Consider the following 23,385-nt stretch of genomic DNA (forward strand, 5'->3'; position numbering starts at 1 on the left):
AGTTACCCAGACCCAATTATACCAACAAAGCTTCAAAATACACACTCAAACCCCATCTCAGGAACTAGATCTATATATTCGACAGGCACACCGCTCCACTCGATCTTAACCTGGAATTCCATCATCTGGACTTGAGCTTGTCGTAACCACACCACGCAGGTACATATGTACTAGTATTCAATTCAGAATCAAAAAGTCCTGATCTGATCTGCTCTAATTGCGTCCGTCGAACACTACAAGTACTTAGTATTTACAACAATCGCACCTGCCCACCAAGGTAAAAATACAAGAAAATAATAGAAAAGAAAAAAGAATAGCATGTAAAGGCTAACAGAGGAGAAGAGTTGGCGTAAAACATCATGCAGCGCAGCGAGTCCCCCCGGCCACCAGGAGGATTTTAGAGAAAACAAGGAGTCTAACAAATAACAGACCGGAAAGTATTTACACAGAAGGAAATAGAACCCCCTCACCACCCAGCATTCACCGCGGAGTATAAAAAACAAACAGATATGGACTTTTCGGCAACCCCTAAACAAAGAAGACCCTTTTTTGCGCGAGATGGAAGAAAATGCACACACAGCCATTAGATTAAATAAAGTCCCTCGCGCTCTTCTGCAGCTCAATCAGTCTCCACCCATTGGTCTCCGGGTTGGCCACCTCATCCGGTAGCCTCGTGATGCCAATTGCATAGGTAACCTGCTGCACCTTATCCTCCATGCCGGCCCTCAACTCGCTCGTCTTCAGGTCGCGGAAAACATGCACCTCCTGCGTCCTACACGACACAATAAACACTGGCACCTCTCCGGGGTCTAGGATACGCGCAGAGAGGATATCCACATTCCTGATATCCAGCACCTTCCCATCCAGCTTCAGCCCATTCACCGTGTACTGCTGGTTCAGCGCCGCATACACATTGAACTGCGCGGCGCTGAGCCAGGCTTTGAGGACCTCGCTCTCGCCCTTGAGGTAGGCGTCGAGCACCTCTGGGAGGATGTATTCGCGCAACTCGCGCAGGAAGGGCTCGAGCTGGAAGTTGGGGTCCATTTCGCGGAACTTGCGGATTACCTGGGCGGTCTCGTTTTCGGCAAAGAAGCCGGCGAAGCGGTCGGCGATGTTGCGGGTCACGGAGATGACGGGGTTCTCGGATTCCTCGTAGGTGCGCTTCACCGAGAAGAGGGATTGCATCAGTTTGTTGCTGTCGCGGAACTCGCGCCAGGATTCTTTCCAGGCGGCGTCTTTGTGGAGAGTGACGTTTGTGCCGGCTCTACGGGGGAGGAGAAGGAGAGTGGTTAATACCGTGCCTGCCCGGAGGATTTGGTGGTACTTACTCGGGGTCTTCTTCCATCTTCTCGGCCCTCTTGACACCGCCCTTCAGTTCCCGCAGCTCACGCTGCTTCTTCCGCTCCTCACGCTCCAGGTACCCACCGTACCGGGAACTGGCGCCATCATCAATGACCTCCTCCACATTCTGCTTGATATCCTTATATACCTTCGTGTCCCTCACCGGCTTCGTCACCGCCGCCACGCCCTCTCCCGTGGCGCGCGCCGCAGCCCTTCCCGCCTTCACCACCGGCGTCTCCCACGTCCACGCCGCACCCTTCCCAATTGCAACCGCCGTCTTTCCCAGCGTTTTTGCCGTCTTCTCACCAACCTTGCCCGCAACCTCCGCGGTGCTCCCGTATGCCTGGCGCGCCTTCTGGACCGCCGGAGACTCGCTGAACTGCTGCGCGGACTCTCCTAGCTGCTTGGTCGACTCTTGCCACTCTTGCGACTTTTTGAACTCGGTCTGCAGCGTCTCGTAGAAGACGGCGAAGGGCGATTTGTCGCCGTGTGGAGGCGGTGGTGGGGGGGCTTCCTCCTCCTTCTTCTTGTCGTCGGAGTCCTTATCCTCCTTGTCTTCCTTGTCCTCCTTGTCCTCCTTGGTGGATGATTCTTCGCCCTTGGACTCCTTCTCGGACTTTGTGTCGTCGTCGTCATCCTTCTTCTTCGGCTTGTCCTTGTCCGCCCACCGCCCGCCCAGCGTCGAGAACTCGCTCCGCAGCACAATCGGCCGGTGCACCACGGGGAGTGCTGAGACACGGTGTGTGCTTGCGTTTGCGTGGAGGCTGGTAGCTATTCGCTGGTTCCCGCCGATCCGGGAGCTGGCCGTCGCTGCCGTCCGAGCAGCATTGAGACGGATGATTCCCCGGCAGGCAGATTGCATTGTGGTGGTGGTGGTGGTGGTGGTGGTGAGTTGCGGTGGGTGAGTGTGTGTGTGTGGTGGGAGAGGTTGTGGTGGTGAGGAAGGGAAGACGAAGCTGGCTGGCTGGCTGGTGGCGGGGGGGGGGGAGGGACAGTTTTTTTTTCGGGCGGAAAATTGGTTGTAATTCTGGCTGGATCCGAGGGTTTGACGGGTCCGGTTACCCGGCGGAGAGAACAGAGCGAAGAAGAAGAAGAAGAAGAGGGGCCGGGCCGGGGTTGCGTTCGGGATTGGAGATCAAGGTGCGGGGGGGCTGGATAGATGCGTCGGCGGTGGGGCTGCGGGGGGGGGAGAGAGATGTGTTTGGGTAGCAATTATAATTATATACATGATAGTTTATGTATTTATTAATTGTAGATGCATCACGTTCACTTGTTATTCTTCCAGTTATACTCTATACAGATTGATATAGACATTAATGTGCACTTCATGAGCCATCGCTCCTCTCTGCCGATCTCCCATATTAATATTATTGTTCCCACTCCGACCCGGCTGCCCGGGTTCTGCCACTCTGCACGCACGCACGACAGGCGACATCTCTCACTTCACCTCCCAGCAGCCAGATGCCCCACTCTAGCTCTCGTTACCCGGCCTCGCCCAGCTAGCTACAACGCACACACACACAACATGTAGCTACATGCATGTATACTACATGTAGTCCAGCTATATCCCAACAGCCCCCAGGCTCTCAAAGTTACATATACTTACCCAACCACACACAACAAGAGATGGAGCCCGAATTCCACATAAACCAGCGCCTCTCCTTCACCCCGGGCCAGGCCTACACCGCCGCGCGCTGCACCGTCCGCTACTCCGGCCCCGTCGACGGCACAACCGGCACCTGGCTCGGCGTTGAGTGGGACGTCGAGGGCAAAGGAAAACACTCTGGCGTGCACGGCGGGAAGGAGTACTTCAAATGTCCGTTCCCTACCTCCCGAGTGCTAGCTAGCTCATGACTCACCAACCAACCAACCAACCAACCAACTGACTGACACGCAACAAACAGGCAAAGCACCCGGCAACGCATCCTTCATCCGCACCACCCGCCGCCCCGACGATACACTGAGCTTTCTCGAGGGCCTGCGGCGGAAATACACGACGGCCGACGACCCGCCGGATGCACATGCGGTGCTGTCGCTCACCGCCAACAAGGTGTTTGAGGAGGTGGGCTTCGAGAAGATACAGAAGAAGCTGGGGCAGCTGAAGGAGCTGAAGATTGTCATTCTGGATGGCCTGTGTTTGGCGAGGGCCGACGCGGCGGGGGAGATTGCCGAGACGTGTCCTAGTGAGTTTGACTTCTGGTCTTTTTTGTGGGGACAGAGGGAGTGGGGGGGGTGCTGATGCGGAGGGGAGACAGAGATTGAGGAGCTGGATTTGAGCAGGAATTTGTTTGAGGACTTGCAGACGGTTGCGAGTATCTGTGCAGCGCTGCCGCACTTGAGGTCCTTGAAGATTAGGTGTGTGTTGTTTGGTGGGTGTTTTAGTTATTGGTTTTTTTTTGTCGCTGACTGCAGCAGTGGAAACCGCTTCTCGTCACTAGAAGTCGAGAGAGTGCCCGGCCAGCCATCCCCGTTTGAAGGCGTGACATCGCTGGAAATCAGCAATACCTATCTCACCTGGGACGAGGTCAGTCACCCGCCTATTCAGTACATACTCGGGGGGGAAGAAAGTCACATGCTGATCATTACCACTCACAGACAACGCAAATCCTCACCCACTTCCCAAACATCCAGACGCTTGAGTCGTCACTAAACCGCATCTCCACCATCCCCGCTAACATCTCCCTCCCGCCCACAATCACAACCCTCAACCTCGAGCGCAACACCTTCACATCCCTCACCGCCGTGCTCCCACTCACATCCCTGCCGGCGCTGTCACGCCTAATCCTTGCCCACAACCTCATCACCGCCATCCTCGACCCCGCCTCAGAAACGACTCCCCCAACACAGGCGTTTAAAACACTAACCCACCTAGACCTAACCTACAACCACCTCCCCACCTTCCCGCACCTTGACGCACTTCCGCAGCTCTTCCCACAGCTGACGTCAATCCGCCTCTCCCACAACCCTTTCTACTCCCTTCTCCCCCGCGAGGAGGCACACATGCTCACCCTCGCGCGACTCCCCGAACATGTCTCGATGCTGAACCATACCCGCGTCTTACCGGCGGAAAGGCAGAACGCGGAGATGTACTACCTGGGCCGCATTGCGAAGGAGCTGGCGGCCGTGGGGGAGACTGAGGAGGAGGAGGTGCTCCGACGGCATGGCAGATGGGGGGTATTGTGTGAGCGTGAGTATTTTCCTGACGTTGCTGCTTTTTGGCGTGGGGGAGAGAGGGCTGATGGAGGAGGGTAGTGTATGGCGCACCGCGGATAGATCGCGCCACGGCACTGGAAAAGCGGTGTTTGGGCGCGCGGCTGGTAAAGGTTGAGTTTGTTAATGGAGAGAAGAAAGTGGTGAGGGGGGTGCCGAGGGGGATGGCGGTGTCGACAGTGAGGGCGTTGGTGGCGAGGTGGTTTGGGGTGGAGCCGTTGGGGGTGGGATTGTGGCTTTTGGTGGATGGGGAGGAGGGAGGGGAGGGGGCGAGGGTCGCGTTAGAGGATGGGGTGAGGGAGCTGGGGTATTATGTCGAGGGGAAGGAGGGGACGGTGTTAGTGGGGGCGTAGATACCTTCTCTTCCGAGTGTCTCTTCTCCGCGCTTTAGATCAGGTAGATTAGGCAGTTAGTCTCTCTGGGCGGCCACTGATAGTTGCTATGAGCATCCCGCCCATGTACTCCACACGTTCTCCCCATAGATATTCCAAGCACCATTATTCCCCACCCCCAACCCCTCGCCACCCACATCCAAACCATACCCAAGCCACAGTCAACCAAAGTATCCCGAAAAGGGCTAGCCAAGACCGAGTGATAATTCATGCACCAACACACTCGCTGCTCAATTGTAGGCCATAGACGGTGTATGCTCTTCATAGTAGTGAAATCGCGCCCGGTGTAGTAGGGGGCGGCTGTTGGCTGGAGGTTGTGGTGTTGTGATGGAACCTTTAGCTCTAGGCCGATAGATTTTAGCGATGTAGTAGATCAACACCTTCTTCATCTCTGCATAGCCTCCGTATCTCCCATGGAGATATTCGGGTGATTGTATGCCATAACCCACTACCATTCATAAAACAAGTCCCACTTCCACTTCCACTTCCACCACGCGCCATGTAAGTCGTAATTAACATCATGATCCATCACTCGACATGCCCGAGATCACCCGAGATCTCCTGACCCATATATGACCACCAACGAGGCAGACAGAAATAATGGAACCACAAGGACCAGCATTGAAGATTGAGGCGTGCCCGGGCGTGTCCGGGCGCTAATCTTCGGAGCGGGCCTACGCGGGCTGTGGTACGTGCTGGCCCCCCTTGCGTGATTACTTCGTATTCTCGGGTGGCTTCTTGAATCGGCTACCGCCGGTCTTTCGGTGGCGGGAGCGTCCGCTTGCAGGTTTGCTAGGTGGCCAAGGTACGTTCGAGTTTGGGTATCGTTTGGCACCCTTATAGCCAGTAAATAAAAAAACCAAATATCAGTAATCGAGAATTACTATCGGGGTAGAAGGAAGAATCTTACAGCAAGTCTTGCCGTATACAGTATACGCACCGTCCTCTAGCCGCAGGCCCATTACCAGCCCCTCGCTTCGATCTGCGCGCCGTTGGCGAGTTCGCGTCTGTTGATTGGCTTCCCGTTGTGTTCGGGCGCCCGATCATGCTTGTGTTGACAGAGCTAGGCGGATCGGTTCTGATTTATTGATTGATTACATGTAGTGTATGCAGCCCGCAGGCCATGACACTCGGTCGTATGGATGCGTCGGTAATAGGGAAGGTACTTGGGTGTGGTGCTTGTCTGCGCGGCATCTTTGAGCGCTGTGTAATAGGCTACTCCGCATCTTGACTGGTGAGTTGTACCCATAGAATATGAGTACATAGGAGATGAGTGGAAGGAGAAGAGTCTCGGAAGCCGAACCAATCCTCTCCTTTTATACTTGCTGCGTAATGGCACTCTGTCGCCATGATCTCGTCACAATTATATACCGCTTGTTGTCTCGACGCTGGAGACAGGTTGTCAATAGAGAGAATTTGCTGACTATCATTTTCGACAATTGACACATTGACAACTCCCTGATCATGATCAATAATGGCCAAATAAATCGGGTCTATATATCAGGATCGAAGTCATAGAAACTCTATGAATCAAATAGCCGCCTATCACGCTAGTACCTGTGAAGCTTAGCCCCACGAGTACGCCCTCAATTGTCGAAATTGACAGTTAGCAGGTGCCCTCTATTCAGTACCAGCTGCATATACGTACCCACTACCATAAATGCATACATACAACGCCTTACGCCCTGGAAGCTTTTGTTCTGCGCGGGTAACTGCATGTAGTAAACGAAAGAAAATGAAACCGTGACGTTACGTCACGTAACCTTAGAGCTAGAACCTCCATCATAGTATATCACTCGCTAATCCTCGCTGACTAATCTACAAACGCTCTTTTACAAGTTCGTGAAGCAAACAAACATCTTCAAACAACCATCGCTTTGATGTTTTGAAACCAAGTTTTGTGGAAGCTATAAGTTACAAACACCCTCTCTTTCTCTCTACTCTCTTTTCCCTCTCTAGTTACGTACAACAAACACACTTTACGCCACGAACAAAAAATCTTGAATACGGAACTCATGAGTGCGCGAGGTCGGAAGAAGGTACTGTTCGTGAGGACGAGATACAGGACAAGGGGGTTCAGCCCGCCGCCTTCGCCCCTGGGCCCGGCAGATGGTGAGACTAGCGCTGGCACTGATCATGGTACTGATACTGCTGACCCTACACTTCCATCGCCAGCTGTCGTTGAAGCTGGGGCCAGACCTGGGGTTAGCCCCGGGGCTGAAGAAGCGGTGTCCATTTCAAAATCTGCAGCCGCCGACGCAACAGCAGAGGGGGACATCGCCGCGGAAACGCTCGGGCCAATATCCACCAAGCGAGGAGGAGTCGAAGAGGAACCCAGCAGTTCGGGCGAACCCATTGCTTATATACATGTAGCTGGCACTGCATCACCTCGGGCCATATCCCCTGCCACTCCCGCACCTGCAGCACCAGGAGTATATAGAGCTGGAAGAACCCGCGCTGGTACCTGCATGTACTCACACTCATCTCCCATTCGCCCGCTCATGGACTCCGACTCTGGCCCCAGCACAGACCCCATATCGGCCGCGGACGCCGCGCTGATTGAGATCTCGAACCACAACTTTTTCACCCGTCACCGCATCCACGAAGCCGCTGTCGCGCACCAGGTCGCGTGCGAGATTGCTTTGGAGCGTGTGAAGCAGCATCAGAGGCTCGGCACACGCCCTGACGACTGGGATGAGGATCTGGCGCTGGAGGGACTGCCGCCGGTGCAGAGATGGAAGAAGAGGCCTGGGCCTGGGGATGGGCTCGAGGAGAAGGAGAATGAACGCTGATTGACCGCCAGACGTAGGCGAGTGACGGGTTGTGAAGGAGCCCCTGTTTCATCGCATTGTTTCATGATGCCCGTGGGGGAATGAAAAGTGTCAAAAAGTAGTGCAGTTTGAAATTCGACCAAGAGATCTGGGAACGCTAAGCCGCCTGCAGGAAAGGGTGAATTGATTGATCATTGATTGATCCTTTGAGTAGGAAAAGTTAGTTCGAGATCGGTTGGAGAGGAAAAAGAAAGACATATAAAAAAAGCATATAAGAAGACAACATCGTCGTCACGTAATCTTGACAAAAACCATTTACATTTCACAAGCCCGTAAATCTATAGAAGGAGGAGCTTCTCACGAACCACACACTCTTATAACTTTTATAGAAAACAGCTTAGATAGTAATTAGGATATTAAATATAGATTACATAATTTTAGGTAAGCCCCCACCAGCTCCCTCGGCCCCGCACGTATTATCCCTTGGACGGATGAAAGTTGTCAAATGCGCGACCACACTCTTTCAGCTATCACTAGCTTAATATGGCAATTGTTCGAAATTCTTGATTGGCTCTGTTGTTATTGCCAACCGTAAAAAGCAAGATAATTCCCTTACTAAGTGGTGCACGGTCCAGGTCGCGAATTTGACAACTTTCATCCGTCCAAGGGATAATATGTTGATATGGGAATTAATGCGTGCTATAAGCCTGACCTGACCTGAACCCGCGAGCGTCTCATTTAAAAGCATGTTCCTGACTTCCCACAGACTGAGTCATGTTTCAGTCAATAGCAGAAGGTCTGATATAAGGCGAAATTCCAAAAGGCATTGTATCGTAACCTATTCGCGATTACCGCCAACGATGATCGAAAATGCCAGCTCACGATGCATAACTGTATTTTTCCCCCAAGGCAAATACGTATCTCAAGCGTGGAAATTTTTTTCCCGTGGCGTGAATGGGGGGTACTCATTAGTTGATTTTATTATATATCCGTGCATATTGGCGCACATGTACATGCAGCCGATCTCCCCATGAATCGTAAACATATAGAAACACTTAGAAAAACTCTTTGATTGATAGAGGATTCCTTCTGAAATTACTGTGCTTGGTTCAAGCTCGATAATCATAGCTTGAGGTAAAATTATTGTAGAAGTATGGGGAAAGTCCTGGCCGATCGCGAGTCAACCACCTAAACCCTGTTTCTAGACCTCTGTAATTTCTATAACAATTCTACCTCTCGAGATCTCGCTGTACGAGATTTTTCATTTCCGGAACCGCCAATCACGAGAGATGATCAGTAAACACCTAACCACATGCTATTAAGGGGCCCGGGGTGCATCGATATCCGCAATACTGGCCAAAACCGGGAACATCGATATAGACAGTGCTTATGCGTGATATCATGATGGCTGGGTTAAGGTATGTGTGCGCTGCGATATCCAACAGACTAGTCTGCATGCTAGCACGGCCCAGCCTGGTGGCCAGGCCAGCCATGAGATTAATAGTCATACCATGCTTTAAAGAATGAGTGCACACACATCTGTGTACATGACCTTGTGGAGCGTCAGCTCACTAATACAGGGCATGACCTGCCCCGAGTTAACATCACCATAACCTTGTGAGGTGATCCTGGGTCAATCGCTTTTCAGATCAGCCACATTTGACCGGAATATAGGCGTGTATGGGAAGCGCGGGGTGTGTGCTGGCGCGCGTGTAGGCTATAGAGAGTGGATGTACAATATTATATCAGGTCTTGTTTCATTGGCTGTTGTTTCGACAGGGAGGATACGTATCTTAATTAACCCCAGCCACTACCTCACATATATGAAATATGATGTTTGTTTTACTGGATATTAACGTGGTTGTACCAAGTTATGAGATGGGATTCTCGGTGACTATGACGTGATAGTTTGTTAGGAGTTTAGAGATGTAGATATAGAGTCGACGGCAGCCCAGATGCGTCGTGTACTCTTGGGTTTAAACTCTTTGTCCTATTGGATCCACAACAACGTATATATATTTACTTAAATATATATATGTAGCTACATGTACTTAGCTACATATACCTTTCAATATGATCACAGGTTAATAAATTAAATCCTCTATCTTCTCCTTCATCGAAGCCTATAACTGCTCTCATCCCTCACACGACAGTCCCCGAGTGATTAGTTATGATTGTATCCTCAACGCACAAAAGAAGGCAAAGTGTATAGCTAATACTAAAATTATATCTAGAGATATAACACCTTTACTCACCACAAATATCGTTAATGACGTTGTCAGGGATAATATGTTAGCTCAACCCCCCCCCACCAGAACAGTCGCAGCCGGCCCAGAGATAGCCACGAACCATCGAGTCTCGTCAAATTACACGCACGAGTATTCTTATAGTCCTAAAGTTGGTGGGTTATGATATCGCAATATCGTTAAGGTGGTGTTCCAAGCTTGGAGTTGCGTGGAGATGACTGGCTGGCTGGTTGCAACAGTTAGTTATGGTAACCAACCACCGAGTAGAAAGGTCAATCACCTTTTTTGAGAGAGTTTCGTGATGAAAATAATTAATCGAGATTAAAGTATAGTGGCAAGCCGTGTATGAATTGAAAGGAAAATGTGGTAGGAAAAGTAATGTCAGTACGTATGGATAAGAAAAACAGAGCAGTCACAGTAAGCCCCTTCGATATATATACATGTATGTATTAGTTTCCTTCACACAGAACGCTGGCAACCACCATTACGACACACTTCCCCTATTTCTTCAAAAGATGAACTATGGGCACGGTTCTCACTATTCGGCGTCTCAAAACAAGTAGAACGGCGAACCCGGCATCTGTTCATGAATATGAATGCCGGCCTGCACTAGGATGATCTCTCTTCTGCCGAGGTTTTGATAGCTCTTAACTATAATTGACCTAGAGCTTGGATACTGGAGACTTAAAGCTCAGTTCTCTAGGAGTTTAACTACTCTTCCGGCTTGGGATTTATGTTATCTTTTTATGGCTAGGGGCGGAAAAGTAAATGCCTGCTTCATCGTTCACGCCGCCATTTTTACGATTAATAGGGGGACATTAGTACCACAAACAAAATATCGTGGATCCATTCCATTCAAGACACAAATAACATTTCATATTTGGATTGGGCCCAGAAGATTTAGATGCTACGTTATTAAAATCCCAAAATTTATCGAATAAAACAACTTGTGCAGCAGTGCCAGAATCTCGAATTATTTATATTTAGCATCGAATTTCAGCTATTTTAAGGGGAGTAAGTATCTACGACAATCATCAAAGCCAGCTAGTATATATACAGGACCACATACATCTACCTACTCTTTGGTCTCAATACCTTCCTCTCTCAGCCCATCCTCACTCTCCAACCTTGGCGGCCAAAAGAATTTCCTCATCCTCTCGGCCACCCTGGCGTCCAACTTGATATCCTCTTGCCACACTCCTTGCAGCGATTCATCCTTCCAGTACTTCTTCGGCCAGTCACCCTCCTCAACCTTCAGCTCCCCCTCAATCTCACCATACTCCTTGCCTGCCTCCAGCCCTGCTGCTACATCGGCTTCAGTGCTCATCGTCGCACTGGGATCGGGGCTATGGTAGAAAGGCCGCGAGTACGCGCCGAGGGCAATAGCGGCGGCTTCGCGCCCACACTGATCCGCTAGGTGTCGCCGTGTGACATACCGATATAGCCGGATAGGCGTGTTGAGGAAGCCGAGAATGTGCGGGTGCGGTATGACGCCGACGGGATCAAAGGTTGTGGGGATGCCAGGTGGGAGCTGCGCGGAGGAGTAGGCTTCAGGGAGAATATAGGATGGGGGTACAGAGGGCTTTGAGGGCTTCTTGTCCTCTTCCTTCTTCTTCTCGCCCTCTTCCGACTTCTGCTTCTCGGCGTCGGCGATGACATCTTCAATCTTGAGAACCTGCTCACTCTGCTCCGCAGGCGGCTTGTCATCGGCCCGCTGCGCATCATCCTTGGGCTCTTCCGGGGCCTCAAGCGGCCCCAGCCACCCCTCATGTAGGCCCCGAATGTACTCCTTCCAGGCATGGCGTCCCACCACGACCTCACCCTGAACCGCGCCAACCCGGGAGATCCCACCCTTCCGTCGAGTCTCTTCGATGATGTCTTCACCATCGACACCCAGTCTCTGCTTCCTTATGCCCTCCGCAACCTTGTGCCGGAGCTCACCCATCCGGCGGCCCTCCACAAAGTCAACGTCCAGCGCTGCAGCCGTAAAAATCGGCTTCACAAAGTCGCGGTAGTGTTCCTGTGAGGGTCTGATGTCTGTTCCACTTCCTGGGGGCGCACTCAAGTACACTGTGACCTTGCGGGGGAGCTCCAGCGGCCCGAGGGGCTCAAGGGCGAGGTGGGAGACACGAGAACACCACAGTGCTTGGATCCGTTTCTGCTCACGGCGGTCATGGTATACGATTGCGGCAAAGGTTCCCGTGATGCTGAAGAAGATGAGCCAGTTGCGCGAAGGCAGTTTGGCCTTGATGTTAGGGAGGCCTGTGGTGGGTCTATGTTAGCGGAGAGGTCTACAGTGGTAAAGAGAGAGTACAGTACCCATATACTTGAAGGCCGGATTGCCTTCAGCGGCTTTGGGAGGCGTGGGAGCGGCCATTGTGATGTGCAATTGCGCTTTCTGGGCGGCGGCGGCGTTGATAGTGCTGATATGCGGGTGCAGAGTAGGTTGCGGATTTTCTTGCGGCTCTGCGCAAAAAAACCTAGCCCTTAGTGTGTGTGGTGTGTTACAGAGTCTTGGCAACAACACCACGAGTGATATACGATGATGGAGTGTAGGGGACCTTTGGACGGTGGCATACTTTCGTGGGGCTTTGATGAAGCCTTTTTGACTCTTTTTAGGTCTTTTGGGAATTTTAGAGACAGAAGGGGTGCGAGTGATACTCTGTGAAGCCGTTAATGAAGCGCTTAAGTAGACGCTCGCGTCTATCTTTCAGTCCTAATACCTCGGCTAAGAGTATTTATTACTGCAGTCAACTACATGTAGTTGGTGGTTGATCAGTCAGCGTAGGAAGCTGAAAATATCCCGGCTTCTGTCAACATGCGCCAATAACCGCCGAATAAATACGCGACTATTACAACAATCTGCAATATGATTAGCCAGTGGGGGCGAAGTTGGTCTTGCGCCAGACTGTAAACGGTTATTAGTAGTGTTGGTGCATCGGCCGGCCGGGGGTAGAGAATTGATGGACAGAAGGCCGGCTGTATCCCGATTGGGGATTCAGGGGGAAGCCCGAACGCATCGCGACTAGGGCGGACCCGGATCCATGGCCGGTGGTCGGGGGGGACGGAGCGATACCCGGGTCCCATCAGGTTCTTGACCTTCAGCCTTCTTGGGTCATGATCACTCATATGTGGAAAGCTGATGTGGTGCATAAGAGTGCGGAATGGTATCGGAAAAATAGATCCACGGAGGCAGATCTAGGGGACTTGTGTCTGAAAGTTTAATCTCGGTCCGGGAATCGTGCATTTGCGTCCGATAGATCGATCCCCACAGCTTCTACCATTACGAGAAACAGAGGCGCTCCTAGATATAGATCTCGAGAACTACATTACCACCCTTTGTCTCTATCTTAGACAGATATACTGAAAAATTTCCGACAGCCAGAAAACCCGGGTAGTAGCTATGTAACTACTCAGCAAAAGTACCAGGAGGCTAGTCCATAACACATCAGGTCAGGACGAATGACCTCGACATGCAGGACATTAATACTGAAGACCTGAAGTTGAAATAAAGTCGTATAGGGCAGGAGCCTAACCTAATCCGGCTAGAGCACTAGGCTCACTGGGTATCACTCGGGCGAGGCTACTTAGCCGTTTTAGCCGGTTGTTTAGTAATTCGGGCGGGTGGAAATGATCGAAATCCCACTTTTGGGACCAAGTGGAAATGGGACGTGTCACATCGTGGGGGATGTGTATCACGTCATATGGTGAAAATGTATGTCACGTGAGTCTGACGTGGACGATGAGAGCGATTTTTTCTTGGAAAGCTGGTTAACAAGACAGTCATTATGTAATCGCGGCGATGATATTAGTTGATTATTGAGAAAGCCAAGTAGTTTTTATACAGCCACAGCATTCTCAGAGCCAAAGTCGGGCGTATCATACGTATTATCCCTTGGACGGATGAAACTGTCAAATTCGCAGCTTGCCTTTTTGAGCTAATACTAGCCTAAGCAGGTATCTAACACTTATTTTTGATTCGCTCTAGGTCTATTATCAACTATTAAGAGCAATGGATATACCCAACTCAGTGCGTGCACGGTCCAGGCTGCGAATTTGACGATTTCATCCGTCTAAGGGATACCGGTAGTTAATTAGCGTAACCATGTCACACAAACCATGTCCACAAACCATGTCGCAATCCTACAAAGTCATCGTCCTCCTTATCCTCCTCCCTAGGCTCGTCCCCAGCCCCCCTGCTTACATTCCACACTGGTGAGCAGCTTGCTGCTAGTAGGGAGACTACCTCCCCCCTATCCCTCCTCCGTATCCACCGCATCCGCCATATCCACCATATCAACCTCGAGATCCACATCTTCCCTTACATCCTCCCAATCCTCCTGCTCCTCCTCGACTTCACTTTCGCCTCCACTTTCGCTACCCGCGGCACTCTCAAAGAATCGGCAAAGCTCCACACTGACCCTCGCCGCCTCAAGCGCAAGCTCAAAATCGCGCTGGTCGCGGGCAGCGATTTGCGCATTGCGTTTGGCGCGGTTGAGGGCCTTTATGGCTGCCGCTTTGTTCTTGTGGTGTCGGGCTGTTTCACGTTTTGCGGGCTGAATGTGGGGTGATTTATTGGGGTGGGTGGGTGGTATGGTTGGAGGTGTTTGTTTGCTGTGTTGGTTAGTAGTGATGTGTGGTGAAGAAATGGTGTTGGTGGATGTGGATGGGAGGTAGAGTATGGGGGATGGGTAGGTGTGATTATATGAGAGTATAGATGGCTAACGGTAGATGTGGTAGGATGAGTTTGAAGCGATCTGGTAGTTCTAGCGCACGGATGGTACCGTCATATTTGTTTCGATTTTCTTGGCGAGCCTACAAACACAAGTACTGACGTTAGACAATCATCAGGATAGATAATAGCAACTTAGATCAACCATGCTTTATTCGATGACTGAGCCGCGTAGTTCTGCTAACTTAGAACGTATATATCTACGTTCTAAATGACCCAAACGATGATTCAGTGTCAAAAAGTTACAAAGAATTCCCAATGACACGAAATGATCCAGCCAATGCTGGACTTACTTCAAAACGTTACTACCAGAAAAATAAACACCCCATTCCCAGGAAGATGCCAATCCATCCAAACCACACCAACAAAAAGACGAAACTGATGTTACAAATCTTTCCGGATGATGCCAAACTATTCAGACAACGAACTATTTAAGAATACGGTCTTCAGCTTAGAGGGAAGAACTAGATGTGGGATGTTAAAAACAAAAACAAGAATGGAATGACGCCGTGAACCTACTAGAGGACATTTCTATAGGGGATGCGGACCTGTTACCGAATTCAAACCCTACGCATAGATCAACGGGGTAGAGGTAAATTAGGAAGGGTGGAACTATAGATGTTCCAAAGGGCATCATGATATGCGATATCCTCTGCGTTTCTTGCCGCCTTTACAACGAATAGTAATGGTATCAGCACGAAAGAAAGCGATTTATGCGGAAAATGGATTAACTTACAGCGTACTGATCTTCCGGCAGAGGATCTTCGGCCCTGATAATAATTTCTTCCTTCTCCTACAGAGACCCATCAGATCCGTACAACTAAACAGGCTGGAAGAGTAACAACTTACCACCTTATCTGCCTTGGCTTTATCAATTTTCTTCTGGCGTGCCTCCTTCTTTTTCTTAATTGTCAACTCGTCCGCAAACTTGACCATATTCTCTTCAATGGAGGAGCAGGCTCTGGACCATTCTTCAAACTCCCGATTCTTCTTTGCCAATTCCTCGGTGACCTTCAGTTCGTGCATGTATCTTGTCTCCTTAGCTGCTTCGTTTTTCCATCGGCGAATTGTTTCGCTTGGACCCTCCACCACCCTCCGTTCCATCTCCGAGAGAACTCTGTTACGAGGTTTCAGGTTAGGGCTACGTTTGGATACTTTGAGGATTTCCCAGTGGGAGCCCTGAAAGAGTGCATCAGGAAGAATATTACCGGAATCAGAGACTCCATCGGTACCAGGTGTAGTAGGAAGAGTCGGCTCCACTTTGGCATCCAGGGATGAAAGAGGCGCATTTTCCTTATGAGATTTACTGTGCCTCTTAGTCTTTGGAGAAGATCTATCTCTTTTAACGTCTGGTAAAACCACGTCGATAGCAAAATCTCTCTCTTTATGCTTATACTTGGATTTATCTAGCTTGATATTCCCATTGTTCAAGGGGGAACTAATAATAAAACGAAACTTGGAAATGTCTTTCTGGGACGTCTCTATGCGTGCGTGTTAGCAGTAGTCTGTAATGAAGGCCAATGGTAGCTTACGAGAGTCAATATTCTGTGTAAAATTGGTAGCAGCACGTTGAGCTGACACGATTTAACTATTAGCTACAGCCTTATGAAAGATGTAGGATAGGTTTTACCGAGTTTGTGGGAAATGCAGTAACTATTGGAGCGGCGATGAGGGGTAGAGGCAGGCAAAGAAATTTCGGGCTCTGGTGGCTTGTTAGTTTGTCTAATTCTGATAGTGCTCTCGAAGGGCGAATAATGAGGTATCTTACCCAGTTTTAACAGAGGTTTTTCAAAGGTTTCACCATGAAAAAAATTTGGAATCTCTGTAATTCGTTTACATCAGCATTCCTGCCATATGAGGAGGAAACTGGGTATAACTGATACACACCCAACAGAACGCCCCTAGTGATCTTAGTCGCAGGCCCCTTTGCGGCAGCAGCGGCGGCATTAATTCTTCTTCGCCTATGCAAAGTCTGAATAGCAGGAGAGAGTGTAAGCGGATCGTTCACTCCCTCGACCAGAGGAGCCAGGCATTCACGCCTTTTACTTGTCACGGGCATCGTCTCATCGGTCAGATTCTCAATCTCCGTTCCTGGTGCATTTCCTGGATGTTCCATAAGAAAGAAAAACATTCTCATGCATCGATTTGCGACTCTCTCGTCCCTTTCAGCCAAGCTGTGCCCATAGCTATGGCCCACATCGACGTGAGAATGCCTCCAAAGGTTCTCACACGGGCAATGCGGTGCATACAGTAGCTTTCGCTGGGTAGATGGTAGGGAAGTTGCGCGTGTACGCATGGTAGATGGTAGGGGGCGGAGAAAGATGATTGTGGCGATGATTTCGGTGGTGATGATGATGATGGTGATGGTGGGGATGGTGATGATGATAGGATGGTGGTGGTGGTGGTGGAAAAGAGAGAGAATACGAAGAACGTGCTGTTCGTTGAAGTTAACTCGTTTCTGGGTCCTAGGATTTAAAGAGTGCCGCATTGATCGAGTGATGGCTTATGATTGTTTACCAGAAGGTGGTCCATAAGCCTTCCGGTGATTTGCAGTGAATAGAGGACATTGTTGCCATGGGGATTGCCGAGCCCTATTGTCGTTGGAAGGCTATGACAGCGAAGAATGTATAACACTAGATCTTGTTGGTTCATTAGCATGATGGAAAGGAAAGCAGCTTTAGCATTAGATGAACTTGATGCGTATAGAAACATGATGGATGACATGCGGGGGGTCTCCTGTTATTTATATATGACGAGCGTCGAGGACATATATGATGAATGTATGATCGTTACTGGAAATGGCCCATAAAGAGGTTCAGACCACGTATTACTAGTGCAAAAACGTGTTCGTAACCCAATATTAAGTGTACATGTAGCTGACAGACGGATCAGCAGCTCGGTCTACGTCGCTATATCTACCCTCCGTACAAGACTCGTATGAAAGAATACATGTATCTTCATCAATACTGCAATCTTTCTGTGTTTGCAAGCGAAATGAAAATGAAAATGATGAACCTCACCCGCAATATAGATTTATCGTCAAACGCAGTGCTCTTTAGTGATGACTTGACCTTGATAAAGTCAGGTTTCGTCTACATATTAGAGTTTACCACATTTAGCTTAAAGGAGCTTTTTCAGTTTTCGCAGTGATGGCAACTTGAGTCATGCATCTGCAGAATACATGGTTTTATAACAAGATCCTCCTTTTCTGGCAACTTTGGCCTTCTCGATTTTGGTATAGAACTGATATTTGGGGCTAAGTTTGAGATACGAGAACTGAAAATAACGTGCTTGCTTACAATTGTACAATTGATTGAGCCCAGAAGGTTTTAAATACTAAATTATGCATGCGATGCATGTATGTTATTATTATATATTCCCCGAATCCAGGTATGTGACGCCGAAAACGTCATTTTCTTTGCAAAACGTTGTAGATGTATCCATAAAATGGATAAAATGAAAATCAAGAAGGCTCGACATTTCTGATTTTGATAGTATCTATATGTACTTCTTATAGCTTTTCATAAGTCTCACAAAATAATGTGAGAGACGCGTAAAGGTGCGGCGCTGGTGGGCGCCACTTATGCCGCAGTGAGTCGCACGCCAACATATGTTCTACCTCACTCAGGTCACAGAGCCAGCGCGCTCTCTGTCTAAGATATTTGGAATAACTCCAAGCATTGGGACTTTCTATTACTCCACGTATAGGTAATGCTGTACCGACATCAGACAGCCATGAAACAATCCACCTTCGCACCTAATTTTTGCGAACCACACTAAAAAAATTTAAAACTCGTCTCAGATGACGTGTCGCATATATGCAGTGATCAGTGCTAGTGTTCGTCCGATGTTCACTTCCACACCCAACATTTTGTTCTGTCATGAGCGTTAATTTACTCGCTCTGCGGCGTTGCACCTGGCATGTTGGGTGACACTAGGTGTTGCAGCTTTTATTCCCTACGCCGCGAGGGCACTAAACCTGCAGCAGAGGAATGGTGAACTCCGGAATGCTCAGCTCCCTCCTATCGCACTCAACTAAATATATACATCATAAGGTTGGCAACCATCGAACTCCACCATTGAAATTGATGGCTCTAATCGCAACGAAGCCTGAGTCTACGAATCAATGAAGCACCAAAAGTCAACATACGCAGCTGGTTCTGATCACCGTGGCTTCGGCCGCGGGAGTATATTTGCTGCCGCACCAAAAGCGAGAGTTTTGTTGCCCAATCAACAATAATGGAAAAGCTACTACTCGTAATTTTTTGACGTTTCCGGACTGAACTGGGTCTGCATATGGGCGAAAATCGTGCATAACAACCATATTTTGGTGGTATGCAGACCCAGTCCAGTCCGGAAACGCCAAAAAATTACGAGTACAAGCCTCGCAGATTGATTCCCATATGATCACGATCTCGTTATTGATCTATTAAACAAGGGGTTTTCGTGTGTGTCACGCAGGGAAGATAATGTTTCCTTTCGTCCGAGGTGTTACAGCAGGCTTCACAATAGTAACTGCCCAGGCAATTTTATCACTCACAGTAGATATCTGGGCGGTGGTCTTTTCCAATTTCCAAAGCGGGCTGTGGTTACGTACCGCTGTTACACTGAAAAAGAAATACCCTGCAGCTTAAAAATCTGTCTCTATTACAACAACTTGTTTCTCAGCCTGAATGTTATTAAAATCCCAGTTTTAAAGATAAAAGCTGAATTAATGGACTGGTATTCCGTCCAGCGTTGGCAGACATATTGGAAACCAGGCACTCTCCCCACGAGTAAAACGTTTTCAAGTGCGAACCAGATGACGTTTATAACTCAGTATATATACATATGTATGTATTTATATACATTAGTTGTAGTCGTAGGATTATTATTCCGATTATAGGATCCGGATCGGTTGGTAAGCCGATTGGGAGGTCTTCGAAGATTTAGTTTTGTGCTCTTTGGATGAAGCATATATGGCGCATCATCTCGAAGAGAGGATTCACCCGTCAACTTTGGATAAGATGACTTTTATTAAGACCAGTAGAAGATGTCCAAGGTCATAATCACAATATAGATCGTAGTAAGGCTCACAGAAAATTCGATAATGAACAATGACTAGTATAAAGAAAAGTTGATATGGTGTCAATTGACCCGAATAAATAAAAGATGAGTGTAAGAAAGACTGGGTCACGAAGGATGCCCTCATTTTACAAAAGAAATATCTCCAACTCATGGCACTCTGGCGCCCTTGGCATTTTGGCGCCCTACTCAGCCGTTTCCTGTTTCTGCTCCTCAGATTCGTTTGGAACCTCTGCCTCCTCCGACTCCATAACTCTTTCTTGTCCAGAATTGTGAAGATCATCCTTCCATATTCCTTCATATACACCTCGTCCCCATGAATAAGCCGTCTCAGGCCACAATGTTGACGTATCATGAGAATTCTTTCCTGCTGGCTCATTGAAGTTCCTGACTGGTCGTTTCCCTCGCCCTTCCTTCCACCATTCATTCACCACTAATGCAGCAATATTTGAGCCCATTAACGAACTCAATTCCATGGTACTACCAAGTGACTCAATAGCTGAGGTGTAATAGAAGTTGGGTGAAAGTTTGAGTGGTTGAAGAGGGGTGCTCTGGGTTTTGGGGTATACGTAGGGTATTGCCGCAGGCCACTACAATCTATGTTAATTATTAATGATAAAAATGTAGAAAGAAAGATATACCTCATGACGGTAAATCCAAGAGATAATCCCATCCTCATCTTCACCAGCGCCAAGCATTGCCTTGATAGTAGCGTCTTCAATCTTTGCTGGTGATACCAGTTTATAGAGCCACTCTGTAATGACAACGTCCATCTTGTCGACCCGATCACTCCGCTTCACACTCTTAATCTCGTAAAATCCCACTGAACCCACACCTTCCATGCCAGTCCTACTGTTCATGTCCTGGAACTCAAAATCACGTAGCGTAGTAAGTAAAGTCTCCGGAACTTCACCATTGTAGTTGAAGTATGCCCCCGACAACATCCTCGGCGATTTGAACAACGTGATATGTAGTCCCGCGTACTCCCTATCATCTGGTACATTCTCGAGAGGTTCTCCTTTGATATCTAGTCCTGAAAACTGCCATGGGGCCGTAAGAATGACTGAATCGAACTCGGTATAATCGCCATCCTCTGGGTCATTATCACCATGTGCTGGTTGACTGGCAACGACCCACCCGCCCCAATCCATCCTTCGCAGCCCAAAAACGGCAGTGTTGAGACGAAGGTCAACATTACTTCGATCAATCATGGTTTCAAATAAGTTCCAGTGGCCACCTTGTACAGTCATATCGCCACCGTCGTCGAACGCTGTCATGGCTGCAAGACCACTCATAGTTCCGAGGTTTTGGGTAAAGTCGCGACGCACCCAGGAGTTGACAAGTTCTCTCTGAAAATTGTCCTTGACGCCATGTGCGGTGAGTAGTTGAGAGCCAGTAGAGGTAATTACTTCTTGAAGTTCAAGGTCCTTAATAACCTCTAGGAGGGATGTGAACGGGAAGAAGCTGGTATAGATGCGGCTGAACTTGGAGAGTGTATCTTGTGCATTGTTTCTAGTATAGCGTGGAGAGTGCCCGTAGAAGTAGAATAGCTTGAAGCTCCACCACCAGCCAGTTAAGAAGTTTGTAGGATGAGCTTGGCGGAAGACTATCGAGCGACCATCGAAGCTACATCTCTGTCAGCGTCAGGGACAAACTAGTACGGGCGAGCTAAAACGTACACTCCCCACCGCTCCCCACTACGACCAGATAGATCAGTGTCCGCACGTCCATCGAGCCAAACGGTTTTCAGCCCCAATTCTGTAGCGATGTGGACGAGATTCTGGTTAGCTTCATGGAAGCCAGTGGCGGCAATCTGAACGGTATCACCGTCTTCATCGCTGAGACTAATTTGGCGCGTAGAACGACCACCAATATGGGAATCTTTCTCGAAGATTGTTATATCGACTAGGATCCCATGACTGCGGGCATATTTGCGGATATTGAAGGCTGCAGATGCACCTGCTGGCCCAGCGCCTGTTTACCCTCCCAAAGTGATTAACATCTCACCGAAGAAGATAAACAGGCTAATTACGTACCAATGATAGCAACTTTTCTCACGTACGGGGGATCTCCACGTAGGCGCAACCCCACCACCAAGCAGAGAGAAAGCACCCCACAGAATAGAAGAAAGTAGAAGAATGCGGCCAAACTACAGATTTGAATGATGGGGCCTGGGTACGTTGCCCAATCCCTAGTTTTGGTCTTCCTGGGTACGGTCCGGCTTCTTCTTGGGTGACGAGGCCCTGCCCATTCATTCAGGTTTGATAGGTCGGGATATAGTCCATCGTCAGAGAAAACAATTGATGATGGTGGTCTGTTGGCTTTATGCTCACTCTTGATGAGAGAGGATCTCTCGCTATAAGCCGGTGGTCTTTCCATCTCTCTTGTTGTGTGATAGTAGGCGGATTGGAAGCTGGAGGAGGAGGTAGCGCGATATTACAATGTAGACATGGAGAGTGAGGGCAACCTATTCAGGCATCCAACATTAAGGCCGCCTGCGCTCAATGAGGAAATGGATCGGCAGAGACTTTGTACTCGCGTTTCCGGACGCAACTGCTATTGCATACACAGAAAAGACCCGCCAAGGCTATCTTTTGTATGGCATGCAATAGTGGTCGCGTCCGGAAACGTCAAAAGACTACGAGTACTCTACCTACACTTCATCAACCCCCGGCCCGGTAAGATTATCTACATTTTCATAAGTGTGTAGCCTAGTGAAAGTTACGTAGAGGTAAGGGTCCTTCCTTCTTTCTGATTTTAGCATTGAATTTCGCAGTAAAATAACTACATGTACATGACGGTGAGTTGGAGCAAAGATCAAAATATGTACACGATAAATATAAATCTTTACCAGTTGAGACGTGATCGGCACGTGCACGTGGATATTCGGGCCAAGTGGTTTCTCGGAATGTTTTGGGAAATGGTGCTTACATAATTTCACAAATAATCACTCGTGGGCTGTGGCTTATGCCCTTTTGCTTGGCGGTCCAAATGTGGTTTGGTGTTGTTTCATACAAGCCAGCACGCACAAAACAAAGGTAAAGCTACATGAACCAATATACATGCAAAATAATTTTGCCTTTCTGGGTGTCTAATATCTGTAGTTATCTACGCATACATCTGAGGGGTAAACAAACCTGGGATTTAGAGTACTTAATTAACCAGCTCGATATGATCAGGTATTGATTGATCAATTGGTCAATTGGCGGAGCATCTTAATACAATTAATGATAAACAGTGGCCATGGTCCAATCATTCGGGTTTAGCTTCCTCGGGTTTAAATACTATCGGCAGTGAAATTATAATACCATATAATGAACCTCTGGGTAAATAGAAATAGTAGCTAGAGCAGTTAGCTCATCTAATTGCCTATCAAAGCGCCCTATTATGATCTAAACCAATCGATCTCGTACCTGATTTGGCTGTAGCTTTACTTGTGCCCACAAAAGCTAGGAACCTGTATGCTAATTTAATCATAAGGGATAAATGCGAGAAGAGAGGCATCATTATTAATGCCTTCAGGGCATGATGAGCTTAGTACTAGGTAGCCAGGCTATATATTAGGAATACCAACACCGAATCCGCACGCGGTAGTACACATGAACGGCGCATGTCTCTTAGATATCGAT

General features: G+C 48.8%; 7 protein-coding genes across 7 annotated transcripts; 2 read left to right on the forward strand and 5 right to left on the reverse strand.

The window, feature by feature from the left end:
- Nucleotides 1-588: 588 nt before the first annotated feature.
- H6S33_007511 (uncharacterized protein) lies at nucleotides 589-2,203 on the reverse strand (the record flags this gene model as incomplete). The annotated part of the gene is made up of 2 exons (XM_044838868.1): nucleotides 589-1,264; nucleotides 1,329-2,203. The coding sequence occupies 2 exons, from the start codon at nucleotides 2,201-2,203 to the stop codon at nucleotides 589-591; spliced, it is 1,551 nt and encodes a 516-aa protein (XP_044689047.1).
- A 764-nt stretch (nucleotides 2,204-2,967) lies between these two features.
- H6S33_007512 (uncharacterized protein) lies at nucleotides 2,968-4,904 on the forward strand (the record flags this gene model as incomplete). The annotated part of the gene is made up of 6 exons (XM_044838869.1): nucleotides 2,968-3,157; nucleotides 3,246-3,524; nucleotides 3,597-3,696; nucleotides 3,757-3,865; nucleotides 3,937-4,528; nucleotides 4,594-4,904. The coding sequence occupies 6 exons, from the start codon at nucleotides 2,968-2,970 to the stop codon at nucleotides 4,902-4,904; spliced, it is 1,581 nt and encodes a 526-aa protein (XP_044689048.1).
- Nucleotides 4,905-6,958: 2,054 nt separating this feature from the next.
- H6S33_007513 (uncharacterized protein) lies at nucleotides 6,959-7,735 on the forward strand (the record flags this gene model as incomplete). The annotated part of the gene is made up of 1 exon (XM_044838870.1): nucleotides 6,959-7,735. The coding sequence occupies one exon, from the start codon at nucleotides 6,959-6,961 to the stop codon at nucleotides 7,733-7,735; it is 777 nt and encodes a 258-aa protein (XP_044689049.1).
- Nucleotides 7,736-11,035: 3,300 nt separating this feature from the next.
- Nucleotides 11,036-12,337, reverse strand: H6S33_007514 (uncharacterized protein; the record flags this gene model as incomplete). Its single annotated transcript, XM_044838871.1, has 2 exons — nucleotides 11,036-12,222; nucleotides 12,280-12,337. 2 exons carry the CDS (start codon nucleotides 12,335-12,337, stop codon nucleotides 11,036-11,038), a joined length of 1,245 nt encoding a protein of 414 aa, XP_044689050.1.
- Nucleotides 12,338-14,213: 1,876 nt separating this feature from the next.
- Nucleotides 14,214-14,750, reverse strand: H6S33_007515 (uncharacterized protein; the record flags this gene model as incomplete). Its single annotated transcript, XM_044838873.1, has 2 exons — nucleotides 14,214-14,516; nucleotides 14,745-14,750. 2 exons carry the CDS (start codon nucleotides 14,748-14,750, stop codon nucleotides 14,214-14,216), a joined length of 309 nt encoding a protein of 102 aa, XP_044689051.1.
- Nucleotides 14,751-15,270: 520 nt separating this feature from the next.
- Nucleotides 15,271-17,259, reverse strand: H6S33_007516 (uncharacterized protein; the record flags this gene model as incomplete). The annotated part of the gene is made up of 8 exons (XM_044838874.1): nucleotides 15,271-15,360; nucleotides 15,429-15,485; nucleotides 15,542-16,173; nucleotides 16,225-16,266; nucleotides 16,323-16,394; nucleotides 16,461-16,514; nucleotides 16,580-17,157; nucleotides 17,210-17,259. 8 exons carry the CDS (start codon nucleotides 17,257-17,259, stop codon nucleotides 15,271-15,273), a joined length of 1,575 nt encoding a protein of 524 aa, XP_044689052.1.
- A 2,682-nt stretch (nucleotides 17,260-19,941) lies between these two features.
- Nucleotides 19,942-22,135, reverse strand: H6S33_007517 (uncharacterized protein; the record flags this gene model as incomplete). The annotated part of the gene is made up of 4 exons (XM_044838875.1): nucleotides 19,942-20,346; nucleotides 20,398-21,382; nucleotides 21,436-21,730; nucleotides 21,793-22,135. The coding sequence occupies 4 exons, from the start codon at nucleotides 22,133-22,135 to the stop codon at nucleotides 19,942-19,944; spliced, it is 2,028 nt and encodes a 675-aa protein (XP_044689053.1).
- Nucleotides 22,136-23,385: the final 1,250 nt, after the last annotated feature.

Source organism: Morchella sextelata, assembly GCF_020137385.1.
Source record: "Morchella sextelata strain SCLS chromosome Unknown scls_23, whole genome shotgun sequence".
Taxonomy (NCBI): domain Eukaryota; kingdom Fungi; phylum Ascomycota; class Pezizomycetes; order Pezizales; family Morchellaceae; genus Morchella; species Morchella sextelata.